General features: G+C 43.2%; 1 protein-coding gene across 1 annotated transcript in view; it reads right to left on the bottom strand.

The window, feature by feature from the left end:
* DNM2 (dynamin 2) overlaps window positions 1–26072 on the bottom strand; it is a 1995561-nt gene that overhangs the window by 724371 nt on the left and 1245118 nt on the right. The window contains exon 15 of the mRNA XM_044082335.1: window positions 17555–17606. Within this exon, the coding sequence (XP_043938270.1) occupies window positions 17555–17606 (52 nt within the window). The remainder of the gene's footprint in view (window positions 1–17554; window positions 17607–26072) is intronic.

The raw sequence follows: 26072 nt of genomic DNA, 5'->3' as shown, positions 1-26072 counted from the left end.
GAGGAAAGAACATTTGTGTACACTTACCATAAATATAGATGCTAGAGTGTATTCACTGTTGCAGTCATCACATTTGGGTTATCTCTGCCTGCAGGTAGCCCTCAGCAGGCCTGAATACCAGAGTCTTGGATTCCTGCGTCTTTGATTCTCTTCTTCCATAACATCAGGTCGTCAGGGGTATAAAACAAGTAGCAGACGCCATTACATCAGTTTTTCTTACCCCAGATGTCAGGTGCCCCCAGACTGGGAAGCAATTATATGTTGCGGTACCCCTCCAACAAAAAGCAAATACACCAGAAAGCTTAAATACACCAAACAAGAAGGAAAGGTAGAGCCAAGAGAAGTCAGGGGGCTGGAGGGAGGGTAACCAGAACTGCAACAGTGAATACACTCTAACATCTACATTTATGGTAAGTGTACACAACTGTGCTATGTTCTTCGTGTTTCACTGTTGTAGTAATCACATTTGGGTTGATTCCCAAAGCTAAGGAAGGGAGGAGGAAGTTAGAGAGCATTAGGGCCAGCTATTAAGCCCTGCAAGACTGCAGTGGCAAAACCAGCTCTGGATTTAGAAAAAATAGGCATGTGGTAATGCTTGGTGAAGGTATGTACAAAGCACCAGGTAAGCAGCTTCTAGGATGTCCCTGGTAGGGACACCTCTGAAAAAGGCTGTAAAGGTAGATGCAGCCCTGGTGGAATGCAATCTTATCCCCTGTGGGGTAGGTTTTCCATGGTGCTTATAGCAAAAATGAATGCAATGGGCTATCCACTTTGAAATGGCCTTCCCCTCCACCCCTGCAGCAAAGCCAACTAGCAGCTGTTCAGATTTTCTGAGAGGCTTAGTCCTGTCCAAATAAAATCTAAGTTGTTTGTGTACGTCCAAAGAGTGCAGTACTCGTTCTCCTTCACTTTGTTGATTCGGGGAAAAAGGTAGGCAAATGAATGGACTGATTAAGGGCCACACTAGACACCACCTTGCGCATAAAGGAAGGATTGGTCCTGAGGCAAACCCTGTCTGCATGGAAGATAATGAAGGGCTCCACTGCCACGAGGGCCTGTAATTCAGACACTCTTCTTGCTGAAGTGATGGCTAGAAGAAAGGCTGTTTTCCATGAAAGGAATTTCAAACTCTGCAGTTGCAGCTGGCTCAAAAGGATGGAGAGTGAGCTTTTCCAATACAAAGTTAAGGTCCCAGGCTGGAGTAGGGGCTCTCCTGGGGGGTTTTAAATTTTTAGCCCATCTGAGGAATTGCTTTAGCAGGGGGTGAGAGAAGAGGGGTGCTTCAGTATTATAATATGCTGAAATGGCAGAGTCATGAATTTTAATTGACGAGAAGGACAGGCCCTTGTGGAGCATTTCTGTTAATTACTGAAGAATATGAGGTAAGCTGGGCACCACTGTGCCCATCCCTGAGTCTGGCTCCAGGAACAGTATCTTTTCCACTTTTCAGCATAGGATTTTCTAGTACTAGGCCTCCTTGTCTCCAGAATGATATCTACCACCTGCTTACTGAGGGATACTATTGGAGAGCTCAAGGAATTTGCTAGGCTGCAAGGTTCAGGGTTTGAAGCTGAGGGTGCAGAAACTGGCCCGCCTGCTGCGACAGCAGGGAAGGGGTCTGAGGCAGGTGCCATGGTTCCAGCAGTGTCATACTGTGCAAGAGGGGGTACCCAGTGTTGGCGTGGCCAGTCTGGTGCAATCAGTATAGTCCTTGGTTTGTCCTGTTTGATCTTTAGCAGAACCTTCGAGAGGAGAGGCAGAGGGGGAAAGGCATAAACTGAGAGGCTTTCCCAGGTAAAGGACAGGGCATCCACTTTCCAAGCTTGACTGTGGGAAGTCCTTGTGCAGAATCTGTCCAATTGGTAGTTCTGAGGGGAGGCAAACAGGTCTATCTCTGGAGTCCCCCACTTGTTCCTCAAGAGGTTGAATTTTTTGGTTCCAGTTTCCACTCGTGTGGGTCCATGAGATTTCTACTTAGGTCGTCTGCCAGTGAATTTAGCTTGCCTGGCAGGAACCAAGATTTTAGGTGCACTTGGTAATGCAAGGCTGTGCTCCACAGAGCCATGGCTAGTCTGCAGAGAGGGTACGAGTGTGTTTCCCCCTGCTTGTTTATATACCACATAACTGTGGTGTTGTCTGTCTTTACCAATAATTGTCCTGGAAGAATGTGGTCCTTGAAGGCGGTCAGGGAATTTTGTACAGCTAACATTTCTTTTTGGTTGATATGCAGGTGCATCTGTCTCGGGTTTCATTTGCCCTGAATGCACTATCCTGCCAAGTGAGCCCCCATGCATAGTCTGATGTGTCTGTTGTTAGGGTTTGGGCAGCAGGGGGTAGAGTGAAAGGGAGCCCCTTGTTGTGGTAGCAGGCCTCTGCCCACCAAAGAAACTCTGTCTTTATACAAGGAATGATAGGAATCATTGATTCCAGGTCCTGAGAATGTTGGCACCATAGGCTTTTTAGATACCATTGTAGTTTCCTCATATGCAGTCTTGCATATGGAATTAGTAAAATGCAAGAAGGCCATGAACCCCAGGGCTTGCTGAATTTTCCTTGCAGATAGCTGGGTCTTTGTGGCGAGTAGTTTGAAGTAGGTTGTCAAATAAACTTGTTTCTCTGGAGTGAGGAAAGTCATCTGGGGAGTTGTATTCAAGCTTGCTCCCAGGAATACAATTTGTTGGCAGGGTACTAGATGAGAATTATTTTCGTTTACGGTGCACCCCAGTGAGTTTAGAAGTTTTGTTACGAATGCCAGATGTTTTAATAGTAATTCCTGGCTTTCTGCCTGAATCAGACAATCATCCAAATATGAGTATATTTGAATATTTCTCTGCCAGCAAAATGCAATGGCTGGAGCTAGACACTTTCTGAATACCCTGGGCGCAGTAGATAAGCCAAAGGGAAGTGCAGAGAACTGATAGTGCATGGAGCCTGTCTTGAAGCGTAGGTATTTCCTGCAAGATTCCCTTATTGGAATGTGCAGGTAAGCTTCCTTTAAGTCTAAGGTTGCCAACCAGGCATCTTTGCCTATCGTAGGAAGCAGCTGTTGAAGTGTTAGCATCTTGAATTTTGGGATTACCAAAAAAAGTGTTTAGAATAGAGAGGTCGATGGATAGGATGCCAGGAGCTGTCTTTTCTGGGTACCAGGAAAAGTCTTGAATAAAAACCTTGTCCCTTTTCTTCTGCTTGGACAGGTTGAATAGCCCTGATACTTAGAAGAGAGAGAACCTGCTGTTGAGCCTCTGCCCACTGATATGGGGGTAGGTCTGGCCAACCATTTGGGGTTGGTAGGGTGTGGAAGTGGAATCTGTATCCATGGGAAACTATATTCAAAACCCATTTGTCCTGGGTAATGAGTTCCCAGTTTTTTGCATGTAGGGCAAGCTTTCCTCCAAAGGGAGCAGGCAGCTGAGCAGGGCTTACAAGGGTTATGGTTAAGTCATTGTGCCATTTTCCCATAGGCGGGTGTCTTACTACTCCCTGCTTTGGATGTGGGAGCCCCCCACTGCTTAGGCCTGTGCAAAGCCTGAGACTGTAACCTAGGTGGTCTGCTGTTCCTGGGTTTGGACTGAGAAGGCCTGGAAGAGGCTGGAAAGGACCAATTCTTTGCAGGCCAATGCCTAATAAATCTGGTAGGCTGTACTTGCAGGAAATCTTTAACAGTTTGCATAGATTTAGCTTTTTCCTCCATCTTTTTGAGGACTTTTGCTTTGTTGCCAAACAGGTGGTCTTGGTTTAAGGGAGCATCCAATAATTTAGCTTTAACATTATCTGACAAGTTTTGCTCCATAAGCCAAGCATGCCTTCTAAGTACAGACCGAGTGACAGCAGCCCTGCAAAATGCTTCTAAAGAGTCAAAACCACACTGCAAAGTATGTTTACCAACTTGTTCTACAGAAAGCATTAGATCCTGTAATTCTTTGTGTTCAGTACAGTCAGGAATCAACATCATCTTCTGCTTAAGTAGTCCCATAATATGCTGTTGGTACTTTAACATATGAAACTGGTATTTTAAAGCCCTAATGGCCAAAGTAGCAGAAGTCTATACCTTCTTACCCTATCTGTCCAAGGCTCTAGATTCTAGAATCTCTACCAACAGGGGTAGGGTTTTTGGCAGCAGTACCCTTAATGCCCTTTGGTCCCTGAGAAATGGTCTCTGGATCCACAGTAGGATTCTTGAAGAGGAATTTGTGAGAGTCAGGTACTCTGTAATACCCGTCAGGTTTTCTGGGAGCTGGAGGTAAAGTGTCTGAGGAAAGGCTAGATTCCAAGAAGGCATCATCTACAATGTCCATAACAGGAGGGATAGCTAAAGGCCTGTGTTGAGGGAGGAGTAAGAATTCCCTAAGCCTCTTTTTGGAGTCAGAGCAATCCTGGCTTTCCCAGCAGAAATGCTCCCTAAGAGTGTGCAAGGTTTCACCAAAAGAAAAATCCTCTGGAGGGGAAGCAGAGGGAATGGAATCTTCTGCATCAGAATCCTCATAGGTAGATAAGGGCAAATCCTGGTAATCAGAAGAAACAGAAATATCAGATTCCTGATCAGAAGAATCAGAAGGAAAATCAGTTCTAGGTCTCTTAGAGGGGGAAGGCTGGCTTCCCCTAATTAAGGTAATAAGGTCTTCAGACATTCTAAGCATTTGTTTTTTAGGCATATGGGCCTGAGCATGGTGTTTGGACGTCGGTTTTCTAGGCGTGGGTCGAGTTTTAGACCTGGATGAAGAAGATGGCGTCCGTTTAAAATGCAAGTCTGTAGGCCTAAATACACCCTCAGAAGCTGGTGCCTGCACAGTGGCTCTAGACCCATCCAAGGTTGAGACATCTGCAGGTTCCATAGTCGAAGATGCATCTCGCTGCATTCCGGACTCCGAATGGGTCTCAATAGAGGCCTGAGAATTTGAAGTAGTGGGTATCAGGAGCTGTGAAAGCACCTCATTGAGTACCGGCGGACTGGCGACTAGCTTAACGGAAGTGTCGTCAGCAGTTTTGGGCCTATGCGGTCTGTCTCCGTCTTTATCCTTACGTTTTTTCAGAATATCGGTAGTCAGATGGCTTACCGAAGCCATTTCTGGATAGTTATACAGAGTACCAAAATAATTTGCTGCAAATATAGACCGACGACGAATAGTTCGGGGGTTGAACAAGGCACAAAACTGACAGCGAGGAATGTCGTGGTCTGGGCCTAAGCAAGGAATGCAGTACGAATGAAAATCTTTATGAGGTATTTGCTTTCCACAGGTAATACAATTGTTAACTTTTACTGACATCGGTTAAGAGCAAGAAAAAGGATCCCCAACAGGGTACTTAGCTTTTTTGAAGACTTCGGTTCTGAAACTCGAAAATTGCACGACGCCGACTGGCTGGAACTGCTTCTGGCACCACGCGGCAAGAAAGACTGATGCAATGGCATCAGCTGCATGTTTTATAACCCTGACAACCTGACGTCATGGAAGAAGAGACGGCATCCAATGCAGGAATCCAAGACTCTAGTATTCAGGCCAGCTGAGGGCTACCTGCAGGCAGATAACCTAAATGTGAAGACTACAACAGGAAAACACGAAGAACATCAGTATTTATCACCCCTGAACTATCATGTGCTAGATGACAGGAAGGAAAAGAAAGCTTGGTCTGGTGAAGGATGAGAAATCTCCCGAAAAGGATGGAGAGACTCTCACTGCAATCTGCATCACTGATGGACTACTATCGGGCCCCATCTCTCCGAAATAATCTGTTGCCAAAGAGAAAAATGGAGGTACTTTTTGGAACTATTAAAGGACTGCTGGGGCAGGGGGAGGGGGTGGGATCCCTCATGTAGTCATTTAGACCTATTAGACTGTCCTTTGTTCTTGAGGGTTCCATTTTTTTTTTGGAACCTCCCTGCCATTGTTTTCTAAATGTCTGCTTACAAGCTTATTACAGAGACTGTTTTATTTTGTTTTTTACTGATAGTTGGAGACAGAACACTAAATCCCTTTGAAAACTTAGAGAAGGAGAGCTGAAAAATCAGAGATCCCTTGAATAAATTTCCCTCTCTCATCCGACTTTTATGACCTCTGCAGCAGAAGATCCAAAATAATTGTTCTCTATCCAAAGAAAATTTCAAAATTTAATTTTCTATATTCTCAAGCACACAGGCAAACCTCGTCGCAACAGTTCCAGTGACATAAGGCCTGGAAGCAGCATCAGCACAGTCATATGCATATTTCAAACAATGGGCAGTCACTTGAGAAACAGAGGACACTAAATTAGCAGAGATCTGGCACATTCAGGGTGGTATGACCATAGGCAAGCCTACGGCACCTGGTATTCCCAGGCAGTTTCCAATCCAAGTACTAACCAAGCCCAACGATGCTTAGCTTCCAAAATCAGACGCAAAGCAGATTTTTCACAAGAGGCAAAAGATGCCAAAAATTCCTCATAATCTCACAAATAGCAATCATAAATTTCAACATGCGTTTGACAGTTGATAATTCTACAAAGAAGTGATGCAGAAGAATAAAATTTTCCCCCAAACTCACCAGAAGAAGGAGATGTATTAGTGTTAACTAAATGCTTAGCAGTAGCTGGGTTTACTATAAGCAATAGCTGCTGGGTCAGATCTGGGAAAAGTGTTCAAAAATGTTAAAAGACTGAGGAACTTTATACAAATCTGTTTCGTTTTTTTTTTTTTTTTAGTGGCAGCAGGCTGCAACAAAAACATCCTTCAATCCAGATAGAACAAGAGGAATAGAAGTACGTTCTGGAAATTCCAGTAATAAATCATAACATTTTCTGCGGGACTGAGACATCACTGTTGTCCCACTGAAACAACTGATTCATACTGGAAACAGTCTCAGAGACGGATAATCCTTCAAAGGTATTGGCCAAAGCCCCACTCTCCTCAAAATCTAAGTCAGAAATCTGTGGAAACGTAATCTGTCCCTTCACACTCATTCTGAGGTTCACACTCATTCTGAGGTTCAGACTCTTGAATCTCTTCAGGAAATGAAGAATCCATTTTTCTTTTACCAGAAGCATCAATTCACGAAGAGTCAACAGCCTGAGTTAAGCCCTATAAATTATTCCTGTCCAGTGTCACCATAAAAGATGAATACAAATTAATGTTTTTGTTTCCTTCTGATAGCAATTTCTGAAGAAACAGAATTACCAACAATAACCTCCCTAGGGATTGCTACAGCTTTCTGGCTAAACAGAGAGGCTTTCCTTGCCCTTTCTCCCAGGTCTGACAACAGTGACTTACCCTACCCACCAGTAGTACAACAAAAGTCACAGAGGATGTTTCTAAGCTCTGGTCCATGGTGGCTGTAGAGACTACCCTAGAAGGACCCAAGGAAAAAGATGAATAGTATGAGAAACCAACTCTGGCCACAGTAAAGTCACCTCCCTTAGACTGAGGCATTTTAACAGCCTACTGTGGCAGAAAAGGCTGCTTAAAATCTTTTTCTTTTAATGATTAGAAGAAGGTAGAACTGAGGAACCAGTACAATGTTCCATGATTAAGCCAGAAAACGTGTCTGATTCTCATGGAAGCCTAGCAGTAATTGTCAGTAAAACAGTTAAGTTGTATAAAAAAAAAAAAAGGAAGTTACTTTTTTCCCCACATAAAACACAATAAAAAGCACTTTAAACAATTACCCCAGCCTCAAAACATAAAATAACATCAGTTTAACCACAAAAAGGTAGCTTAAAGTAAGTTTTAATGACTTTTTACCGCAGAAGTAAAAATGTAACTCTGTAACTCTCCCATTTAAAAGGGAGCAAAAGTTACATGACTACCAACAAAAACACCTTCTAGCTTAAATATAAATATTTTTCAGAAAAAAAGCTAAGTTTTCTGTAACAAAAGGTAAAGTGGGATTTTTTTCACTGAAGGGAACTTATCTGACCAGCAATGGTACAGCATTAGCCAACTGTCTATCCTCGAAGGCTTGCAGATGAATGCACTCTTTGGCATCAGGAAAGCTCTGAAGGGCTTGGCACCCAAACCTGACTTTTAGTTAGCTCACTTTGCTGAATGAGTGCATAGAAGGTGCGCTGAAGCTTTAGAAGCTGGCTGACTGTTGTATCCTTTGCAGGATATAACCCATACAGCTTAGGAAACAGCAGCAGTGATCAATTTGAAGAATTATGAGAATCATGGATGCCATAAATCCTAGCATCCCAGGAAAGTCTCTTGCTAAGTTTTAGACAGAGTAGAAAAAACTCCGGAATCAATCTAGATATAGCCTTATTTTTTCCTGTGGAATAAGAGTTCTTTGAATTGAGGTATCTGAGAGAGACCTAGGAAAACAATCTTGTGAAAAGGATTCAAATAAGACTTTTGAATGATCTCTTGAAACCCCAGTCTAATAAGGAGATCTCTGACCCAAATGAGAGATTCCTGACACTTTGATATGCAAGTCATCTAAATAATGAAAAATGTGCATAGTTTGCAGTCTGTAATAAGCTATCATTGAGTTTAGACACTTTAGGAATACCCTTGGAGCAGTCAATAATCCCAAAGGTAATGCAGAGAACTGAACGTGTGATTCAGACACAGAAAACCTTAATAAGCATTTGAAATCTGCAGCTATGGGAATGTGATGAGCATCATTTAAATCTAAAGTTACTAATAAACTTAAAAGGGAGAGTCAGTGGTAACAGGTCATGAAGAGATAACATTTTGAACTTTGGGACTTACACAGACTGGTTTAGAAAGGAACAATCTAAGACATCTCTCTCAGATGATTCTTTCTTTAGTATTAGTAACAGACAACTTCCATTACCCTCCAGAGTCAGTACATGCTAAACGACAGGAAGGAAAAATAATCGATCTGATGGATGAGGAGGAATCCCTTGAAAAGGAGGAAGGGTTTTCCAGTGTCATCTGTATCTCTGGTGTATCCCTCTCAGAACCCATTTGCTTTGAGATTTGTTGCCAAACAGAAAAATGGAAAGACAAATTTTGGTGGACATTTAAAGGCTTGCCAGGATGGGATGGAGGTGGAAGGTAGCATCCGTAGACAGCTATTCATACTTTATGGACTGTCCTTGTTTCTGGGGGACCCTCCTTTCATTTCAGAGTCCCTTGTCACTGTTTTTTTGAATATCCAAGTGTCGGATGCTTCATGCATCTGCTTATTTTGCTTTTTATACAAGGGTGCTTCAAGCAGGTGTAAAACCTTTAACAGAGTTGGAGAAGAAAGGTTGGGAAATCGGAGTAACCCACTGAATCCGTTTCCCTATCTTGATACATTTTTTCAGGACCTATATGGTCCAAAAACAACCTATGTTTCTAAAGATTCAAAATTTTAAGTTTTAATTTTCTCAAGTAAATTTTGCACATGTAAACATGCAAACCTTCTCATAACAGATCTAGTAGCAGCTGCACTGAAGAGGCATCGGCTGAATTATAAGCATACTTCAAGGACTGTTTTGTCACTTGAAACAGAAGCAATAATGTCCCTCATATTCTCAAATGATGGAAGAAAAACTTTTAACAGGAGAGCTTGACAATTACAAAAACTATATACTTGAACTATATACTTTCCCCCAAAATCTATCAAAGGATTTCCTATCCTTATCAAAGGAGGATGGATTAACATTTACTAAATGTTTAGTAGCAAAGGGATTTGCAAAGGAAATTACTGCAGGGTCAGATCTGTGCTTACTAAATAAAAACTTGTAAGACTGAGGACATTTATACAATCTGCTTTCTTATGTGCAGCAAGCTGGATAGTTGTCAGGCAAGTTATAAGCTGCAATACAATCATCCTCCAAGGCAGACAGTACAGGAAGAACAGGAATGGGTTAAAAAAATTCAGTTATAAAAATTATAACATTTTTATCAAGAACACTGGAATATCATGTTTCTACTTAAACAACTGGGTCTTTCTGGATATGGTTTTATAAAAAGTAAATTATTTTAAGGGACTATCTGATGAAACACTCTCCTCACAATCAAAATCAGTCAACTGAGGAGAGAAAACAGAAGCTGTTCCCTCAAAATCATTCCCTGTTCACGATACTGGGAATCTTCAGAAAAATTAATAATTCAGTTTCTTTTACCAGTAAAACCAAAATAAGAAGGGGAGAGAGGTCAAGAGTTTGAATTAAGCCCAATAAATCATTCTTGTCTAAAGTAACTGAGACAGTGGCAGACAAATATTTAACATTCTGCAACTTAACAGGAATTTCCATAGAAACAGAGTCCTGTTATGCACATCATCCCAGTCTGGCTAGCCAGAGAGGCATTCCTTGCTCCTTCCTCTGAGATTGACAACAGGGCATTTCAATAGCCACAGAGGATGTGTCCAACTCCTCGATCAATGGTGGCCGAAAGGACTATACCAGAGGGGAACCAAGACAGAAAATGAATGGTCTGTGGAAACGGAAATGGCCACAGCAGTGTCATCCATTTGTGGCTGTGGCAAATTTGTAGCCTCTTGAAGGGGCAGAGCTGTCTGGAAATGTTCTTCTTTTTGTGGTTGGAGGAAGGAAGAAATGAGAAACTGATTTAAGCTGTTCCATGGTGAAGCTGAAAACGAAGCCCAAGTATGACTGACAGCAACAGTTAGTAAAAATGTAGTTTATCACCAAAATACTTTGTAAATAAATGCAACATACACTTACTCCAGCCCTTAGGAATAACTTAAATGTTTTCGAAAAAAATTAGATTTAACAATTTTTTTTTTTTTGCATAGGAGTAAGAAGTTGCACTTCACTGTCATGTTTCAGAGCAATAAAACAACACTTTCGAGCTTAAAATGTTATTTCATAGAAATTAATTAAGCTTCTGTCATAAATTAAAATGTGGAAGGCCCCCTACCCAGGGAAAGTACAGTTGTGTACACTTAACATAAATGTAGATGTGTGAGTGTATTCACTGTTGTAGTCCTAACTGATGGGATTTCCTGCCATGGAAGCCGTTGGTTGGCCCGACTACCAAAGAATTTTCTCCTCCTCCTGAAGCTAGAAAACACCCTAACCAACATCAACATATCTGGGTAAAAGGGTGTCAGCAGCACAATAACCTTAGTACTTTCTTGCTCCAACAGATCACCCCCCCCCCCAACTGGTCCCTAAGGTCAAGGGCCTAAACTCAGAAACTCATGTATGTACAGAGGAGGGAACAACCTGGAACTAGAGAGGAGAATCTCACCCCAATCTCATGGACAAGAGGGGAAGGAGGGTGGAAAAGAACATTGCAACAGTGAACTCTCTCAAATATCTACATTTATGGTAAGTGTACACAACTGTACTATGTTCTAATGTTGCAATCCTAACTAATGGGATGAATCCCACAGCTGAAAGGAGGGTGAATGGAAAGATTATGGAAAGGAAAAGATGCCCTGCAAGATACCAGTGGTAAACCCCTCTCCTAACTTGGAGAAGGTTGGAAGGTGATAATGTTTAGTGAAGGTTTGCACAGAGGACCAAGCAGCAACTTCCAAAATGTCCTTAGTGGCCACCCCTTTAAGAAAGGCTGCAGATGTAGCAGTATTCCTAGTGGAGTGAGACCTCACAGGGTCTGGAGGTTTCTTTCCATGACGGTTGTATTAAAGCAAGATACAGTAGGAGACCCATATGGAGATGGTTTAGAAACTGGTCTCACCTTGGTAAAAGCCACAAAAAGCTGGTTAGACTTCCTAACACTTTTTTTCTGTCCAAAGAGTAATAGAGTTGACTATGCACAGCCAATGTAGGGAGGATTCTTTTCCTTTGTTTTGAGAGTTAGAAAAAAATGTAGGCAAGTGGATGGATGGTCTGGTTTAAAGAGATCTCTGCAACTACTTTCAGATTAAAGAAAGGGTTGGCCTTAATAGACAGACTGTCAAGGTAGAAAATGAAGAAAGGTTCCACACACATAAGGGCCTAAAGCTCTGAAACCCTTCTAGCTGAAGTAATGGATAGCAGAAAGGCAATCTTCCAACTCAGAAATTTCAAGTGTGCAGAGGCAGCTGTGTAAATAGGTGGCCGGAGCAGTGGTGCAGTGCTAGTGCTCTCGCCTCACAGCAAGAGGTTCTCTGGTTCGCTTTCGGCTGGAGTGCCTTTTGTGTGGAATCTGCATGTCCTCCCTGCTTCGCGAGGGTTTCCTCCCAGTGCTCCAGTTTCCTCCCATGTTACAAAGACATGCATCTGGAGCATTTCTCCCCAGGCCTCCACTGAAAATTGGCTTAGTTTCAAAGTCAAGACTTTCATGGTAAACAAATGTTAAATAAATAAATAAAAATAAAAAATAAAGGTGGGAAAGTGAGCTTCTCTAGAATTAAACTGAGATCCCAATGGGGAACTGTTTCATGACAGGATGGGAGAAGAGAGAGGTTTAGTCGGCAGATAAGATGAAATTGCTAAATCGTGAATTTTAATACAAGAATAAGAAAGTACTTTGTCTCAGACTGACAAGTATGAAAGGATCAGAGGCACCTAAGCTTGAAGAGGGCTCTGTCCCTTTTATCTGCACCAAATAGTGAATCTCTACCATTTGGTGGAGTAAGATTTTTCTTGTGCTGGGTCTCACGGGTTCTATAAGAATATCCAGGACCTGTTTGTCGATGGATGTCCCCATCCAGTGGGTTAAGGTATCATCAAGCTGTCAATTTGACTGTGTTCAGGTTGGGGAGCATGATGGTGCTCTTGATCTGTGTTAACAGGTCTATTCATTTGGGCAGCAACCATGGCTCTTTCCTTGCTCAGACTGAGCATTAGAGGATACCAGTGCCACCTTGGCCAATCTGGGGCTATTAGAATGACCCTTGGGCCTTCTTCCCTTATCTTAAGCAGTACCCTGGAAAGCAAGGGTACTAGGGGAAAACATAGATGAACAGGCCTGCCCAAGCAAAGGAGAAGACATCTGTCTTCCCGGCTGACCTTGTTTTGGTCCTTGAGCAATGCTTTTTCAAGTGAGAATTTTCTTTACTGGCAAAAAGTTCCATCTCTGGCACACTCCATTCTTTGGATATGCACAAAAAAAATTTCTGATGCAGTTGTCACTTGTGAGGGCCCGAAAGCTCCTGCTTAGGTGATACACCAGTTGCTTTGTTTCTCCTGGTAGCTATTAAGTTGTGAGGTGCAGACCTAGGGAGTCTGCAGTTTCCCAAAGGTCTATGGCAATGTGGCAAAGAGGGTAAGAGCGAGTCCCTCCTGCTTGTTTACGTACTAAATAACTACAGCATCATCTGTCTTTACTAGGAGTATTCCTTGTTTCCATTGGTCTTTGACGGCAATCAGACCTTTTTTTACTACCATCATTTCTTTTAGGTTGATGTTTGTTCTTGAACTGGGAGTACCATCTTGCCTGGAGTCTGTAAATTGTTGCAGTGAGGTCACCAGGCTATTTTCACAGCATCTGTTGTCAGAGTTTGGTCTTGAGGAATAAACCTGATTGGAAGCCCCATGCAAACTTTTCTGAGATAAGGGAAAAGCTTCAACCTGAAGTTGAGGGATTAAGAATGTTAGCACCATGCATTTCTGATGTACCATTGTAGCTTCCCCATATGGAGTCTGGCCAGGGGGATCATGAGGATGCAAGACGCTGTGTAACCCAAATCTCTGAGGAAGTCTCTGGTAGTGAGGTGATTCCTGAGAAGAAGCTTTTGGAAGTACAGAGTTAAAAAGGTGACCTTTGTCTGGAGGAAGGAAACCCTTCTGAAAAAAGGAGCCCAGCAGAGCCCCGAAACACAATCCTTTTTGTGAGGATGGTCTGAGACTTTTGCGTATTGATGATGAACCACAATAAAGCCAGGATCTGTTGGGTGTAAAGCAGATCTGCTTTGAGTTTTTCTAGATCTGTAGCTTGAATGAGGAGGTTGTCTAAGTATGGGTAACTCTGAATGCTCTTTGCCCTGCAGAAGGCTATCACTGGGGCTAGACATTTTATGAAAACCCTGGGTGCAGTAGACAAGCCAAAGGACAGAGCACAAAATTGATAATGCCTCACATCTGCTCTGAAGCACAAGAACCTCCTGTGACATTTTTCTGTGGGAATATGGATTATGCGCCCTTTAGATCTAAAGTTACCATGTAAGCACTGGGTGAAAACCATGGGCAGCAATTTCTGAAGGGTTAGCATTTTGAATTTTGGTACCTGTAAGAATCTGTTAATCTGTTTAGTCATGAAAGGTCCAGAAAGGTCTCCAGGTACCTTCTTTTCTGGGTACGAGGAAAAAAAGAATAAAAACACACTCCTTGTAATGTGTTTGGAACTGGTTTCCACAGAACCTTGGGTGCAGAGAAGCTGTATTTGCTTTAAGGCCTCTGTTTGTTAGTTTTATGGAATATCAAGGAAACGTGACTGAATTAGATGCTGTCTGAACTGAAGTTTGTAACCTCTTTTTATAGCTTTTCTACCAACTGATCCCTGGTAATAAGAGTCCAATTCTTTAAGAAGAGGGACAGCTGTCCTAGTCGGGGAAGGAGGGGTGTCACTTGATGGAAGGGAGAAAGGGAGTCTCATGGAAGAGTCATGATTAGTCCCTGCTGATGGGATTTCACAGGCCTATTGGAATCTGCTTGCCACTATCTCTGTTACTAGTGCTGCCTTTGACTCTTTTCTCCTCAATGTCTCCTATGTCTAGGCTTAGACTGGGAGTCTGGAAAGGACCAGTGTTAGGAAGTGTAACTGCAACTGAAGCGAGTGGGCTGAACCTGAAGAAAGTCCTTGACCGTTTGCTTGGACTTGGCCTTATCCTCCATCTTCTTAATCACAGCTTCAGCTTTGGAGCCAAAAAGGAAATCTTTGTCCAAGGGAGCATCCAAGATGCTGGATATCACATTTTCAGGGAGGGACTGTTCCCTCAGCCAGGCATGTTTTCTAATGACAGATCCTGTATTTGCTGCCCAGCTGGAAGTGTCCAGAGCATCACAGCTGCAGTGCAAGGAGTGCTTAGCTACCTGAGAGAATGAATTCTGTAAGTCTAGCAGTTCCATGGAGAGTGCTTTATTTTCATTCCCCACCAGTTTTTGCTTAATCTGTTCTACAGCAGTTTCCTGATACTTTGCCATGTGAAACTGACAATTTAAAGCCTTCATGACTAGGGTACTAGACCTTCTTTCTGAACCCATCAAAGGCTCTGCTTTCTTTGTCAGTTGACAGGGGATTTTTGGAAGTGCTAGCTTTAGCTCCCTTAGGACACAGAGAAACCACTTCAGGGTATACTACAGGGTTCTTGAAAAGGTGGCTGTGAGAATCCAGAACTCTATAAGAGTCTATCAGGTTTCTGAGGGGGGGGGGGTCTGGTTGTAAGGAATAATCCAGCAACACATCATCTACTACCTCAAGGACTGGAGGAATGGCAAGAGGTTTATGCTCAGGGAGTTTTAGAAATTCCCCAACCCTCTTCATGGATTGTGGATAGTCTGTGCTTCCCAATTAAATGTTCCCTCAGAGTACGCAGCGTCTTCACAAAGGAAATGTCCTCAGGAGAAGCTGAGGCAAGGTTCTCATCAGAATTTGAATCCCCAAAGGAAGCAATAGATAAACATTCATCAAAGGTGGATTTATCATCATCATCTGCAGTATCAAAAGACTACTGAAGGGAGATATCCCTTTTCCTTTTACGAGAAGACTCATGGGAATAACCTGGGTCTGAGGAAGCTTTGATATTAGAACCTTGGATGCAGAAAAGCTGTATTTGCTTTAAGGCCTCTATTTGTTAGTTTTATGGAATATCAAGGAAACGTGACTGAATTAGATGCGGTCTGAACTGAAGTTTGTAACCTCTTTTTATAGCGTTTCTACCAACTGCTCCCTGGTAATAAGAGTCCAATTCTTTAAGAAGAGGGACAGCTGTCCTAGTCGGGGAAGGAGCGGGTGCCACTTGATGGAAGGGGGAAAGGGAGTCTGGATCTGACTATGGTGATCAAATCCTCAGCCAAGCTAACTAGGTCCAGATAACAGGCCTGGGTTTGGGAGTGGTAGCTGTTGGACCTTGACTGGGGTAAGCTGGAAGCAGTCTTTTTATGTGAGGCTTAGGTTTGGACTCAACTGCAATGTTTGCATTACGGCCAGGATATGGGTGGACAGCCAAATCCTGGGAACGGTGAACTGAGGCGATCTCTTGACGATGAGACACTCTGGACACCCCTTTGGCAGTTCGAGAGCAGTAGTTGGAAGCTGGGATCTGCAAAGAGGCTCCAGACCCAACTGATGAGCTAAGTCCTTTGGCTTGTGTGAAAGTAGAGGGACTTGGTGGCAAATCGGACTCTGAACGGATCTTAACAGAAGCCTGTGCCACAACCTCAGTTAGAGGGAACTACGAAAGGTTCTCACATTCTTTGATGATAACAAACCTACATGACTGGCGCACAGTAAATGAGCGTTGCCCAGTATCCCAAGGATGTTTTTCCTTCTTTCCCCAGGGAGATCAATCTCAGCCTGAATGGTGGATGACATAGCACGTGAAGCCCTAGTGAGTCATTGAAGTGTCTAGCTAAAATCACCGCCCTACACTTGATCATTCTATTGTTAAAGTAAGCACAGAACTGATAGGTATGTCATGTTCTGTGACTAAACAAGTTACACAGAAAGAGTGAAAGTCCTGATATTGTATCTTCCTGCTATAGCAGACAGTTATTAACCTTCTCTGACATTAGTCAAGAAACATGAACATCTATAAGGGGGCAGGGCATGCTAGTGTGGAGGTAACTAAGGATTTGTAGGGAGGGGGTGTTAGGAAATATTTTTTTAATTGATGGCCTCTGCCCATAAGGGACATGGGACCAATTACCAAAGTCCAAAGCACTTCTATATGAACCACTGGGTGACCTTCAAAAATATATTTTTCTTAAGATCAAAGGGGAAAAAAGTGCTGGCTCAAACATAGCATGCACTACCATACATTTAAAATGAATGCACTTTCTGGCACTTTTAGCTCCATAGAATATTCTCGGTTTACTAGTAAAAGATCTTCAGCCACCGCCACTCTTACCCTATCCTGATGCTATCTCAACTGTCTCACCTGTAAGTATTAATTTTGAGCCATCTGGGCCTAGAAGAATATACCAATAACTTGCAAACTGGCTGCTGCTACTACTAAGGAGAAATGGGATTTTTAGTAGGGCTAATGGCAGAAATATGGTGTCACAAGAGACACTAATATGGAGAAAGGGATGACACGTAACCATCGCTTAAACAAAAAAAAAAAAAATCAGCAATAACCATCATCTCTCCCTTCCCACATTCCAACACTGACATACACACACACAACTAGAAATTCAAACACTGAATTTGGCAGCGAATGAAATCTATGTAAATGCATGCCCATCTCATACAGAAATCTATCAACCAGTCTAATCCCAAACCTGGGCTGTTGATAACGCAAGTGCCTGCTTTGCTGGTGGGTTAGATAGCACATGCATTTTTATTTAACTATCAATTACACAATTCAACAACACTATGTACACCTGTGCCAGCAGCCAGTTTTAAACCTTGTTATACATCTCACACGTTACAGTCTAATTTGCTAACAGAAAGAACGTCTGTGTTCATCTTACACACAACAGTTTAATTTGCTCCTAAAGCAGAATTATCCTTACTAAATCTCTCCCAAACAAACAATTTTAATAACAATATTCATACCTGGTTTGGAATAGCTCTCTTCTTGTTTAGTTGAGTATTCCTCTGCTGTGCACTGCAAGATTGAAAATAGAATAAATTCTTAATCTCAAGTTATGTACAAATAATTTTATGTAAACCACTTAAAGTATGACAAGAACACGGAAGCTGAATTAGCATCCTAGTTCCTACAGTGGTGAAGTAACACAGCAATTGATCTACTACATTTACAACTGACAACTAAAAATACTGAGCAGATCATAACAAAACAAGAAACACAAGTCAGTAAATGAGTTAGCAGTCAAAAGTTCAACAACACTGTGTGTGAAAAGTATATCTTCAACGTTCTATGAATGGCTCTTGATGTATACATATTCGCCGAAAATGGAGTGAGTTAGCATGCATCAAATCTCATGGTGCCCTATATTTTCGCTTTTTTTTTAATGGTCTTCCAAATCTATACAAGAGGATTATTCACTATAGGTGTCTGATACTATTGAGGCAGGTCTTGCTACATTACAGATTTTATTGGAGAAACAACTCAAGGAGCTCTTGACCAGAGTTTTCTGTTTCCATACGGCAGTACTGGTCATAACAATTTTGGCTTCTCATCCTGTAAAACTTTGATATATCTTTTACAAACATCTACAATTTCGCATACACAGCTTTGTGATCACCACGAGTTAGAGTTGGGAAAGGACCTTGAATTGGCTGTGTGACCAAAGACATAAGCTTCAAGCAAGAGACTTACTCAAGTTCCCCGAAGATAGAGTTACCTCTCAAAATGAAACACAAGTTAACAGCTGTTCAGACAAAGGGCTGAAACTAAATGCCAAGAAATGAAGTATTATCCCCTACAGGAAACTGCTAATCAATGCAGCCTACAGCAATGAGAATACCCCATTATCAAGTCAGGCAATGATTTGAGATCTGGGTGCCTGGGTAGACAGCTCCCTCTCCTCTGATTAACAAGTGGCTACTACAGTCAGGAAATCTTACTATATTTTTCAATTAACCGCCAAACTAAAATCACTGCCCCTTCATATTCTGGCCTGGTCAGACCCATTATTGAATATAATGTACTATCTGGCATGTATCTCACCAAAACACACAAAAGAAACTTGAAAAGCACAGAGGCTCCTTATAGGTTCATAGATTAGTACTAGACTAACTGCCCTCGTGGGCCATTTTAAGCCTAGCCAGTTACCCCATGTGAGAATCAAACCCTGCACCTTGTGTTTGTAAGGTAAACACCTTAACCATTATGCCGACCTCCCACCCTTGAGCAAAACGATCTCTGCTCTCAAAAATCTTACTTAACATGAGTGATTGGAAGGCTTGTTCCTGTAGTGTCTTATAAACTCCTGAGGGGAGATTTGTGCCTCCCTTACCATGTCTTTAGGGATTCTGCAATCTTTAACCTCCTTTTTTTCTCTAGTTTACTATTGTAGAACCAGAAATCTCAACCTACATCATGAAACAATGCAACATAGAGGGACTGAGCCATCACCCAGCTTTGCCCCTGCTTTTAAATAAAACTTCCTCTGCAGGTTAAGTAACATGATTTCTTGTCATTCTTCAAACACACCTTGGACACCTAATGGGTACCATTAAATTTATGCCAGGACATACAGGTTTCATCCTCCTTGAAAAGGGTAATAGGGCCTAAGGGTGGTTATTCATCAGGTGCATATGACCTCTGGTCTGATGCATTTGTTTACCTGGATAAGTCCACTTGGCCTAAAAGAGCCCATTTTCAGTGGAGGCCCGGGGAGAAAAGCTCCAACAAGATACAGAAAAAATATAAACATTAATTAGTACAGAAGCAGAAACAGTGTTACAGATAGTAAATATAGTAACATATACAGAATATATATCCTACGATTACTTATTCTTACTTTGTATCCAACTCGTAAATCTGGTAGTCTGCTGCATTTTCTATCACAGTAGTATTTCTCCATTAACATCTTTCTAGTATTTTCTCTTCTTTATACTGGAAATCATGTATAAAATAATGTAGATGAAGCAAGTGACAGCTCTGATGTGTAGAGGGATAAAGCCCTGACTATATCCCTGGCGACTTGATTTGATTAGCGGCTTTGGTGAATATTGCAGCCAGCAGTGTGATGGGAGGAAGGAGTAGGGCATGTGCCTGAGGGACATGGATCATTGGTAGTGATCCCAGTGGGGACTGGAGGCCACACTGGAGAACTAGCTCCAAGGGTGTACAGTAGTCTTTAACACTTATCATGTAAGACATACACACACAAACATTAATAGAAAACAAAACAAACCACAATAACATTTTCATTCTTATCCATTATAAATTACTTACATTTTCTTCCTTTTTACTAAATATAATTAATTCCAACACTGCATTAATTGTTCAGTTCCTGCCCTTTCTTAAACCTCTCCCCTTCTATGCAACAGTATTCGACATGTACTGTTCCCATAAATTCCATTTATTTCTATGTAGTTTCCTCTTTCCTCTTCTAAGGATCCAACATCCAGTTCTTTTATCTCCCTAACAATATTCAGTACTTCAATTACTGCTGCTTTACATTTTGATATCCATTTTTCAGTAATTGCTTTTTTGTCAGTAAATATCATTAAACTAAAAAAGTTATGTTCTTACCATAACGTTCCATGTGAGTTATTCATTTCGCCTTTGTTCTTTACACATGGGTTCAGAGCCAATCCATCGGCTCCGAGTCGGCCGCTTTCCAAGCTCAAGATCTTTGAGTTAGCTCGAGACATAGTCCCTATCCCATGATGCTCTCCTACCAACCCCAGATCTAGTTTGCTAAACCAGCAATAAAAAACACACTAAGCAACCAATCAAACAATGTACAAAGTACATAACTATTTACAATAGCTAAACAATAATCTGGCTGGAAAGATGGACATGAGCAAGACCAACCAGACCACCAGTCATACCTGTTCTTCCATAACCTGGAGGGGGAAGGTGGGAGGGAATGTAAGAACAAAGGCGAGATGAACAACTTACATGGAACGTTATGGTAAGAACATAACTTCTTTATGGGAAGTTGTACAATCTCGCCGTTTGTTCTTTACACGTGAGTAGCTTCCCAAGAACCCTAATCCTGGGTGGCTCACGGGAGTATATTCCTGAGAACGGTGGAACCAAAGCAAGCCCTGTACACTTTGTAATGAGTGATAAACGTATGTGGTTTGGACCAGGTAGCAGCTGCACAAATGGTGTCCAAAGGTAGACAGGCTGCGTGGGCTAAAGATGTAGAAACATCCCTGGTAGAATGAGCTTTCACCTCATGTTCTAAAGGTTGTTTAGCTGAAAAATATGCAAGTTTTATACAGTCAGCAATCCATTTGGACAATGTAACTTTGGATACCGACAAACCTTTCTTATTGTACGCATAGGAGACAAATAGTTGATCAGATTTCCTAAATTCTTTTGTTCTGTCTAAGTAAAACCTCAACTGTCTGCGAACATCAAGCTTATGTAACATGTGCTCCATTCTACTAGTATGATGTCTAAAAAAAGTAGGAAGGTCAATAGACTGGTTCAAATTTGCCTGGGAGCAAACCTTAGGGAGAAAGGTAGGATTCGTTCTCAAAGCCACTCTGTCGGAGTGAAACACTAGATATGGGGGCCTGACAGAAAGTGCTTGCAGTTCAGAAACTCTACGAGCCAAAGTAATAGCCACTAGGAAAATTGTCTTCCAAGAAAGGAACTTCAAAGAACAAGATGATGCAGGCTCAAAGGGTGGAAGAATGAGTTGGGATAGCACCAAATTCAGATTCCAGGGAGTAACAGGATGTCTGATAGGTGGCCTAAGATGATGAGTCCCTTTCAAAAAGGATTTACATAATCTGTGTGACATAATGTTTGAACTGCTGCAGCCCACATGGAAGTTAGATATGGCAGCTATTTGAACCCTTATCGTAGAAGCTGCAGCACCATCATGAAAGAGCGAAGTCAAGAATTCCAGAATAATATAAACAGGGGCAACAAAGGGATCAATACCATGCTGAGAAGCCCAATGAGCAAATCGCCTCCATTTGCTATTATAAAGTTTCCTGGTGGAGACTTTGTGAGAGGAAACTAAAATATGTTGAACCGCTGGAGACAAATCATGTGACCTGGCTAGGTTGGGAAGTGGAGCAGCCAAGCTGTCAGTTTGAGGGAGACAAGAGAGGGGTGAAGAACTCCCAATGAATGAGTCAAAAGGTCTGGCACTCGGTCCAGAACCCAAGGTTCTTCCACTTGGTACTGCTGTAGGAAGGGGAACCATATCTGCCGAGGCCAAAACAGGGCTATTAGAATAACAATCCTTCCCAGGCTTTTGGCTTTCTGTAAGAATCTGGGAATCAGAGGAATTGGAGGGAAGGCATATAGGAGACCCGAGGGCCAATCGTGTACAAGTGAGTCCCTTCGGCTGTCCCCCAGTGGGGGGTACAGGGTGAAGTAGCTTCTGCATTTTGCATTCAGCGGGGATGCAAAAAGTTCGCAGCAAGGCTGGCCCCATCTGCGGAATATCCTTTCCGCCACTTGTGGGGCAACAGAATGGCTCTGCTCAGTTTGTCCGCTATCACGCTGGATGACCCGGGTATGTGCGTTGCTATCAGAAAGCACCCGGTGGATACAGCCCACTGCCAAAGTCTCAGGGCCTCTCAGCATAAGGGGTAAGATTTGGTTCCCCCTTGCTTGTTGATGTACCAGACTACCGACATGTTGTCTGTCTGTTTTGCAATCGTCTCTCGAGGTAGAGAGTTGTGAAAGTGTTGCAACGCTAGAAACACCGCTCTCAACTCTAAGACATTGATGTGCAAATGAGATTCCATGTCTGACCAAGTGCCTTGGACAGTTCTTCCCTGAAAGAGCCCCCCCCCCACCATATCAGAGAAGCATCCGTGGTCACTGTGGCTGTGGGAGGGGGAAGTATAAATGGGTGACCTACAGTAACTTGGTGACTGTTCAACCACCAAAGAAGGTCCTTTTTGCAAGCATTTGTCAGAATAATCTTGTGTGACATTGGAAGCTGTTGATAAGACCGCTGTGTGAATAGCAGCCATTGGAGTATCCTCATGTCCATTCGTCCCAGAGGAACCGCTATTAGTGTAGCTGCCATGGTGCCTAGCAGCTTCAGGACCAGGAATGCCAGAACTCTCCTTTCCATTAACAACTGGGACACTTGACTTCACAAAGATATTACTCTTTCAAGAGGCAATCTGACCAGGGAGGTGGTGGTGTCTAGATCTGCTCCTATAAAGGAAATATGCTGCGACGGCAGTAAAGCAGATTTTTCGAAATTTAAGGTTATGCCCAACCTGGAACACAGGCTGATAGTGTAATCTCTGGAGCAAATTAGTTGATGCCTGGTGGTGGCGGTGAGGAGCCAGTCGTCGAGATATGGTAACACCCAGAATCCTAAACGTCTCAGGTGAGCCGTGACCACTGCCATACTTTTGGTGAACACTCTGGGGGCTGTAGTGAGACCAAAGGGCAGAGCTCAGAATTGGTAGTGACTGGCCCCCAGCCGGAAACGCAAGTGATCTCTGGATGGCCTGGCCATTTTGATGTGGTAGTACACATCTTTGAGATCTACAGAGCACATCCAATTGCCCGTTTCAAGAAATGGATGTATCGATTGAAGCGTGACCATCTGGAACTTTTCCTTTTTTTACAAAGGTATTTAGCTTGCTGAGGTTTAAAATGGGCCTCCAGTCCCCTGTTTTCTTTGGAACTAAAAAGAACCTGGAGTAGGTTCTGGATCTTATCTGGTCCGCCCGGGCTGGCTGGATGCCTCTTTTTCCAGCAGCCTTTGAATTTCTATGGTTGCTAGAATCTGCAGACTGGGAGGAACATCTGGGATTCTTGTACGAATGGAAGGGAATTCTGAAAAGGAAATTATGTAACCTCTGGTAATTATGCTTTTTACCCAAGAATCTGATGCAATTCCTAGCCAGGTGTCTGGGTATAAAGCTAAGTGACCCCCGACTGCCTCCAGAGCAGGACGGTCTGGTCTCCTCTCAGGAGCGCTGATAGGGCTTGCCAAGGAACTGCTCCCTGGTTCTGCGGACCCCCTCTGCCACCTGGGTGGAGTCTATCATTATACTCCCCTCCTCTGCCCCTGGAGGTGGGTTCACTACGTGTGTTCTGGAAAACTCTCTGGGACTTTCGGAACCACATTTTTCTACCTTTTTGCCCTTTGGGGTATGGTCTAGTGGGGGTGGAAAAACGGACTACTATGGCAGATAGAGTCTTTCCTTCCTGCTCACACCTAGTGAGTGTCTCCTTGACTTTAGGCCCAAACAAGGGAGAGCCATCAAATGGGGTATTCACAAAGGAAGACTTTAAGGCTTCCGCGAAGGAGCATAAGGTCATCCAGGACAGTCTCCACAGAGCTATTGCTGAACCTGCTGCCTGGCTCGATCCATCGGCTACATAAGAAATAAGCCGCATGGACGAGTTCACAATAGAATTAAGGGTATTAAGCTGTGCCATTACTTTGTTTGAAACAGCATCATCTGTTTTGCCCTGTAGAGTATCTCCAAGCTCTTTGAGGAGATCTCGTTGAAGACGAGTAAAGTGGGTCAAATAGTTGAGCGATCTCATTGCAAATGCTGCAGAACTAAAGATGGGTTTCCCGTATCTGTCCATAGTCCTAGAGTCTTTATTAGGAGGATGAACAGAAGAAGAGGTTTCCGACATCTCTTTCTTGGCGGCGGCCGCCACCACCATGGCATCAACGGGGACTCCCTTCGTAGGAAAAGACGTGTCTTGAGTGGATGTGATATATTTGTTGGCCCTCCGAGGGACTGGTTCCATGGAATCAGGAGACTCCCATGCCCTTCGAGTGACCAAGTCCATTAATTCGTCAAAGGGCGGAGTAACCCAGGAGGTGGAAGGTTGAGACCCAAAGGCCTTCAGGAGCACTGACTCATCCTCAGTAGAGGTAAGGGACTGCCAGTCACCCCCCTGTCTTAATATTTCCAGGATGTCTGCAAATGAGACATCCTCAGAGGAGGACCGTGGGGACCCTTCTGATTCCTCTAAGATGGTGTCTGATGTTAAGGATTCCTGAGGGGAATCTAAATGCCTCTTCTTGCAGAGTCTTTTTCTGGGGACTTCATCAGTAGGTGCATCTGGTGAAGTCTCAGTCAAGCAGGGGCCATCCAATGGGGTTACCTGAGGCTCTGGGTCTCAACGCTTGGTGGGGACCTGTGGTGTAGGGTCAGAACGTGGCCCTTTAGGGGAGGAAGAGGAAAGATCCGAAGAGATAAGGGTCTTAGAAGACATGACCCTCTTCATGGCATAGAAGGCACCAGTTTCCCGACCCAAGGAGTCCGCCGGTTCCAAAGAAGATGGCAACCTCCCAGGGGCCGAGATCACAGGCTCCGAACCAGAGGATGGAACCAAACTCATCTGCGCCGAAGCTCCGAGAGGGAGAGTCGGAACCGAATCGTTGGTTCGACTCTCTCCCCTGGAACCAGTGAGAGAGTGTTGGCTCCGAGACTCTTCGATCTGAACCGAAGTCAAGGTCGACAGAGTCGAGGACACTGGAACAGGCCTCGGCTCCGAGGGTTCCACCACTATCGGATCCTCTCTTTTCGGCTCCAAAGGCTCAGCTGGCCTCAGAGAAAGAGCAGAAATTGTAGTGGGGGGGTTGTAGGCTTCGAAGCCAACTGGGTCAAAGCGGAAAGCAATTTGGCCAGGGGTGGGTTCACCAAAAGTCTCTGCACCACACGGTCCACATCGATGTCGGAAAGGGCACCGGAAGAACAGGTCGAAGGAGCCGAATAAGCCACAGACTTAAGGATTGGGGACTTTAAAATCTCCAACACCGGCTCCAAGACAATGACTTGGCTCCGAGGTAAGATCTTGGTGCACAGCTCCGAAGGCTGTGGAGCCGGTGACCGAGTCTTCCGAGAGGTGCTCAGAACAGAAGACTTATGCTCCGATGACACCTTAGAAGACTTCGACCCCTTCGAGGACTTGGAAGTCTGGTCAGTCTTGTCTAAAGCTTCTTGGAAATCTGGCTTCAACAGTCCTCTATCGACCACTTTCCTTCGCCTCTCTAACAAAACTCTGCCACTGAAGGAATGGCAGATAGAGCAATCTTCTTGTAAATGTAGTGGACCCAAGCAGTACACACAAGAAACATGATCATCAGTGATGGACATCTTTTGTCCACAGTCTCATCTTTTAAAACCAGATTTTTGTTTCTCTGACATTGCAACAATTACAAAAAATATCAGATCCCCAATAACAATCAAAAATTAAAGCCACGGACTCCTAGAAAGTTCAGATCCCTGAACTGTAATGACTATACGAAGAATGTTACACAAAAAGTTCAAATACACTAATTCTAAGGGGATAGGGAATTAAATTTGATAGAGCCCTGTCAAAAAAAGATAACTCAAGACAGGCTAAAGGCCTATGAGCAGCCGCAGAAGACAAATACAAGTTTCAATCCACTCACTAACAACAAACTAAAGAAATATGTGAAATCTCACTCAATCAACTAATTTTAGACTAATAAGAAATTTTTAAATTCTT

The sequence above is a fragment of the Protopterus annectens genome, chromosome 9.part0, assembly GCF_019279795.1.
Source record: "Protopterus annectens isolate FY-2018-M chromosome 9.part0, PAN1.0, whole genome shotgun sequence".
NCBI lineage: Eukaryota > Metazoa > Chordata > Ceratodontiformes > Protopteridae > Protopterus > Protopterus annectens.
The sequence above is the reverse complement of the archived record's forward strand: the minus strand, read 5'-3'. Positions and strand labels throughout refer to the sequence as shown.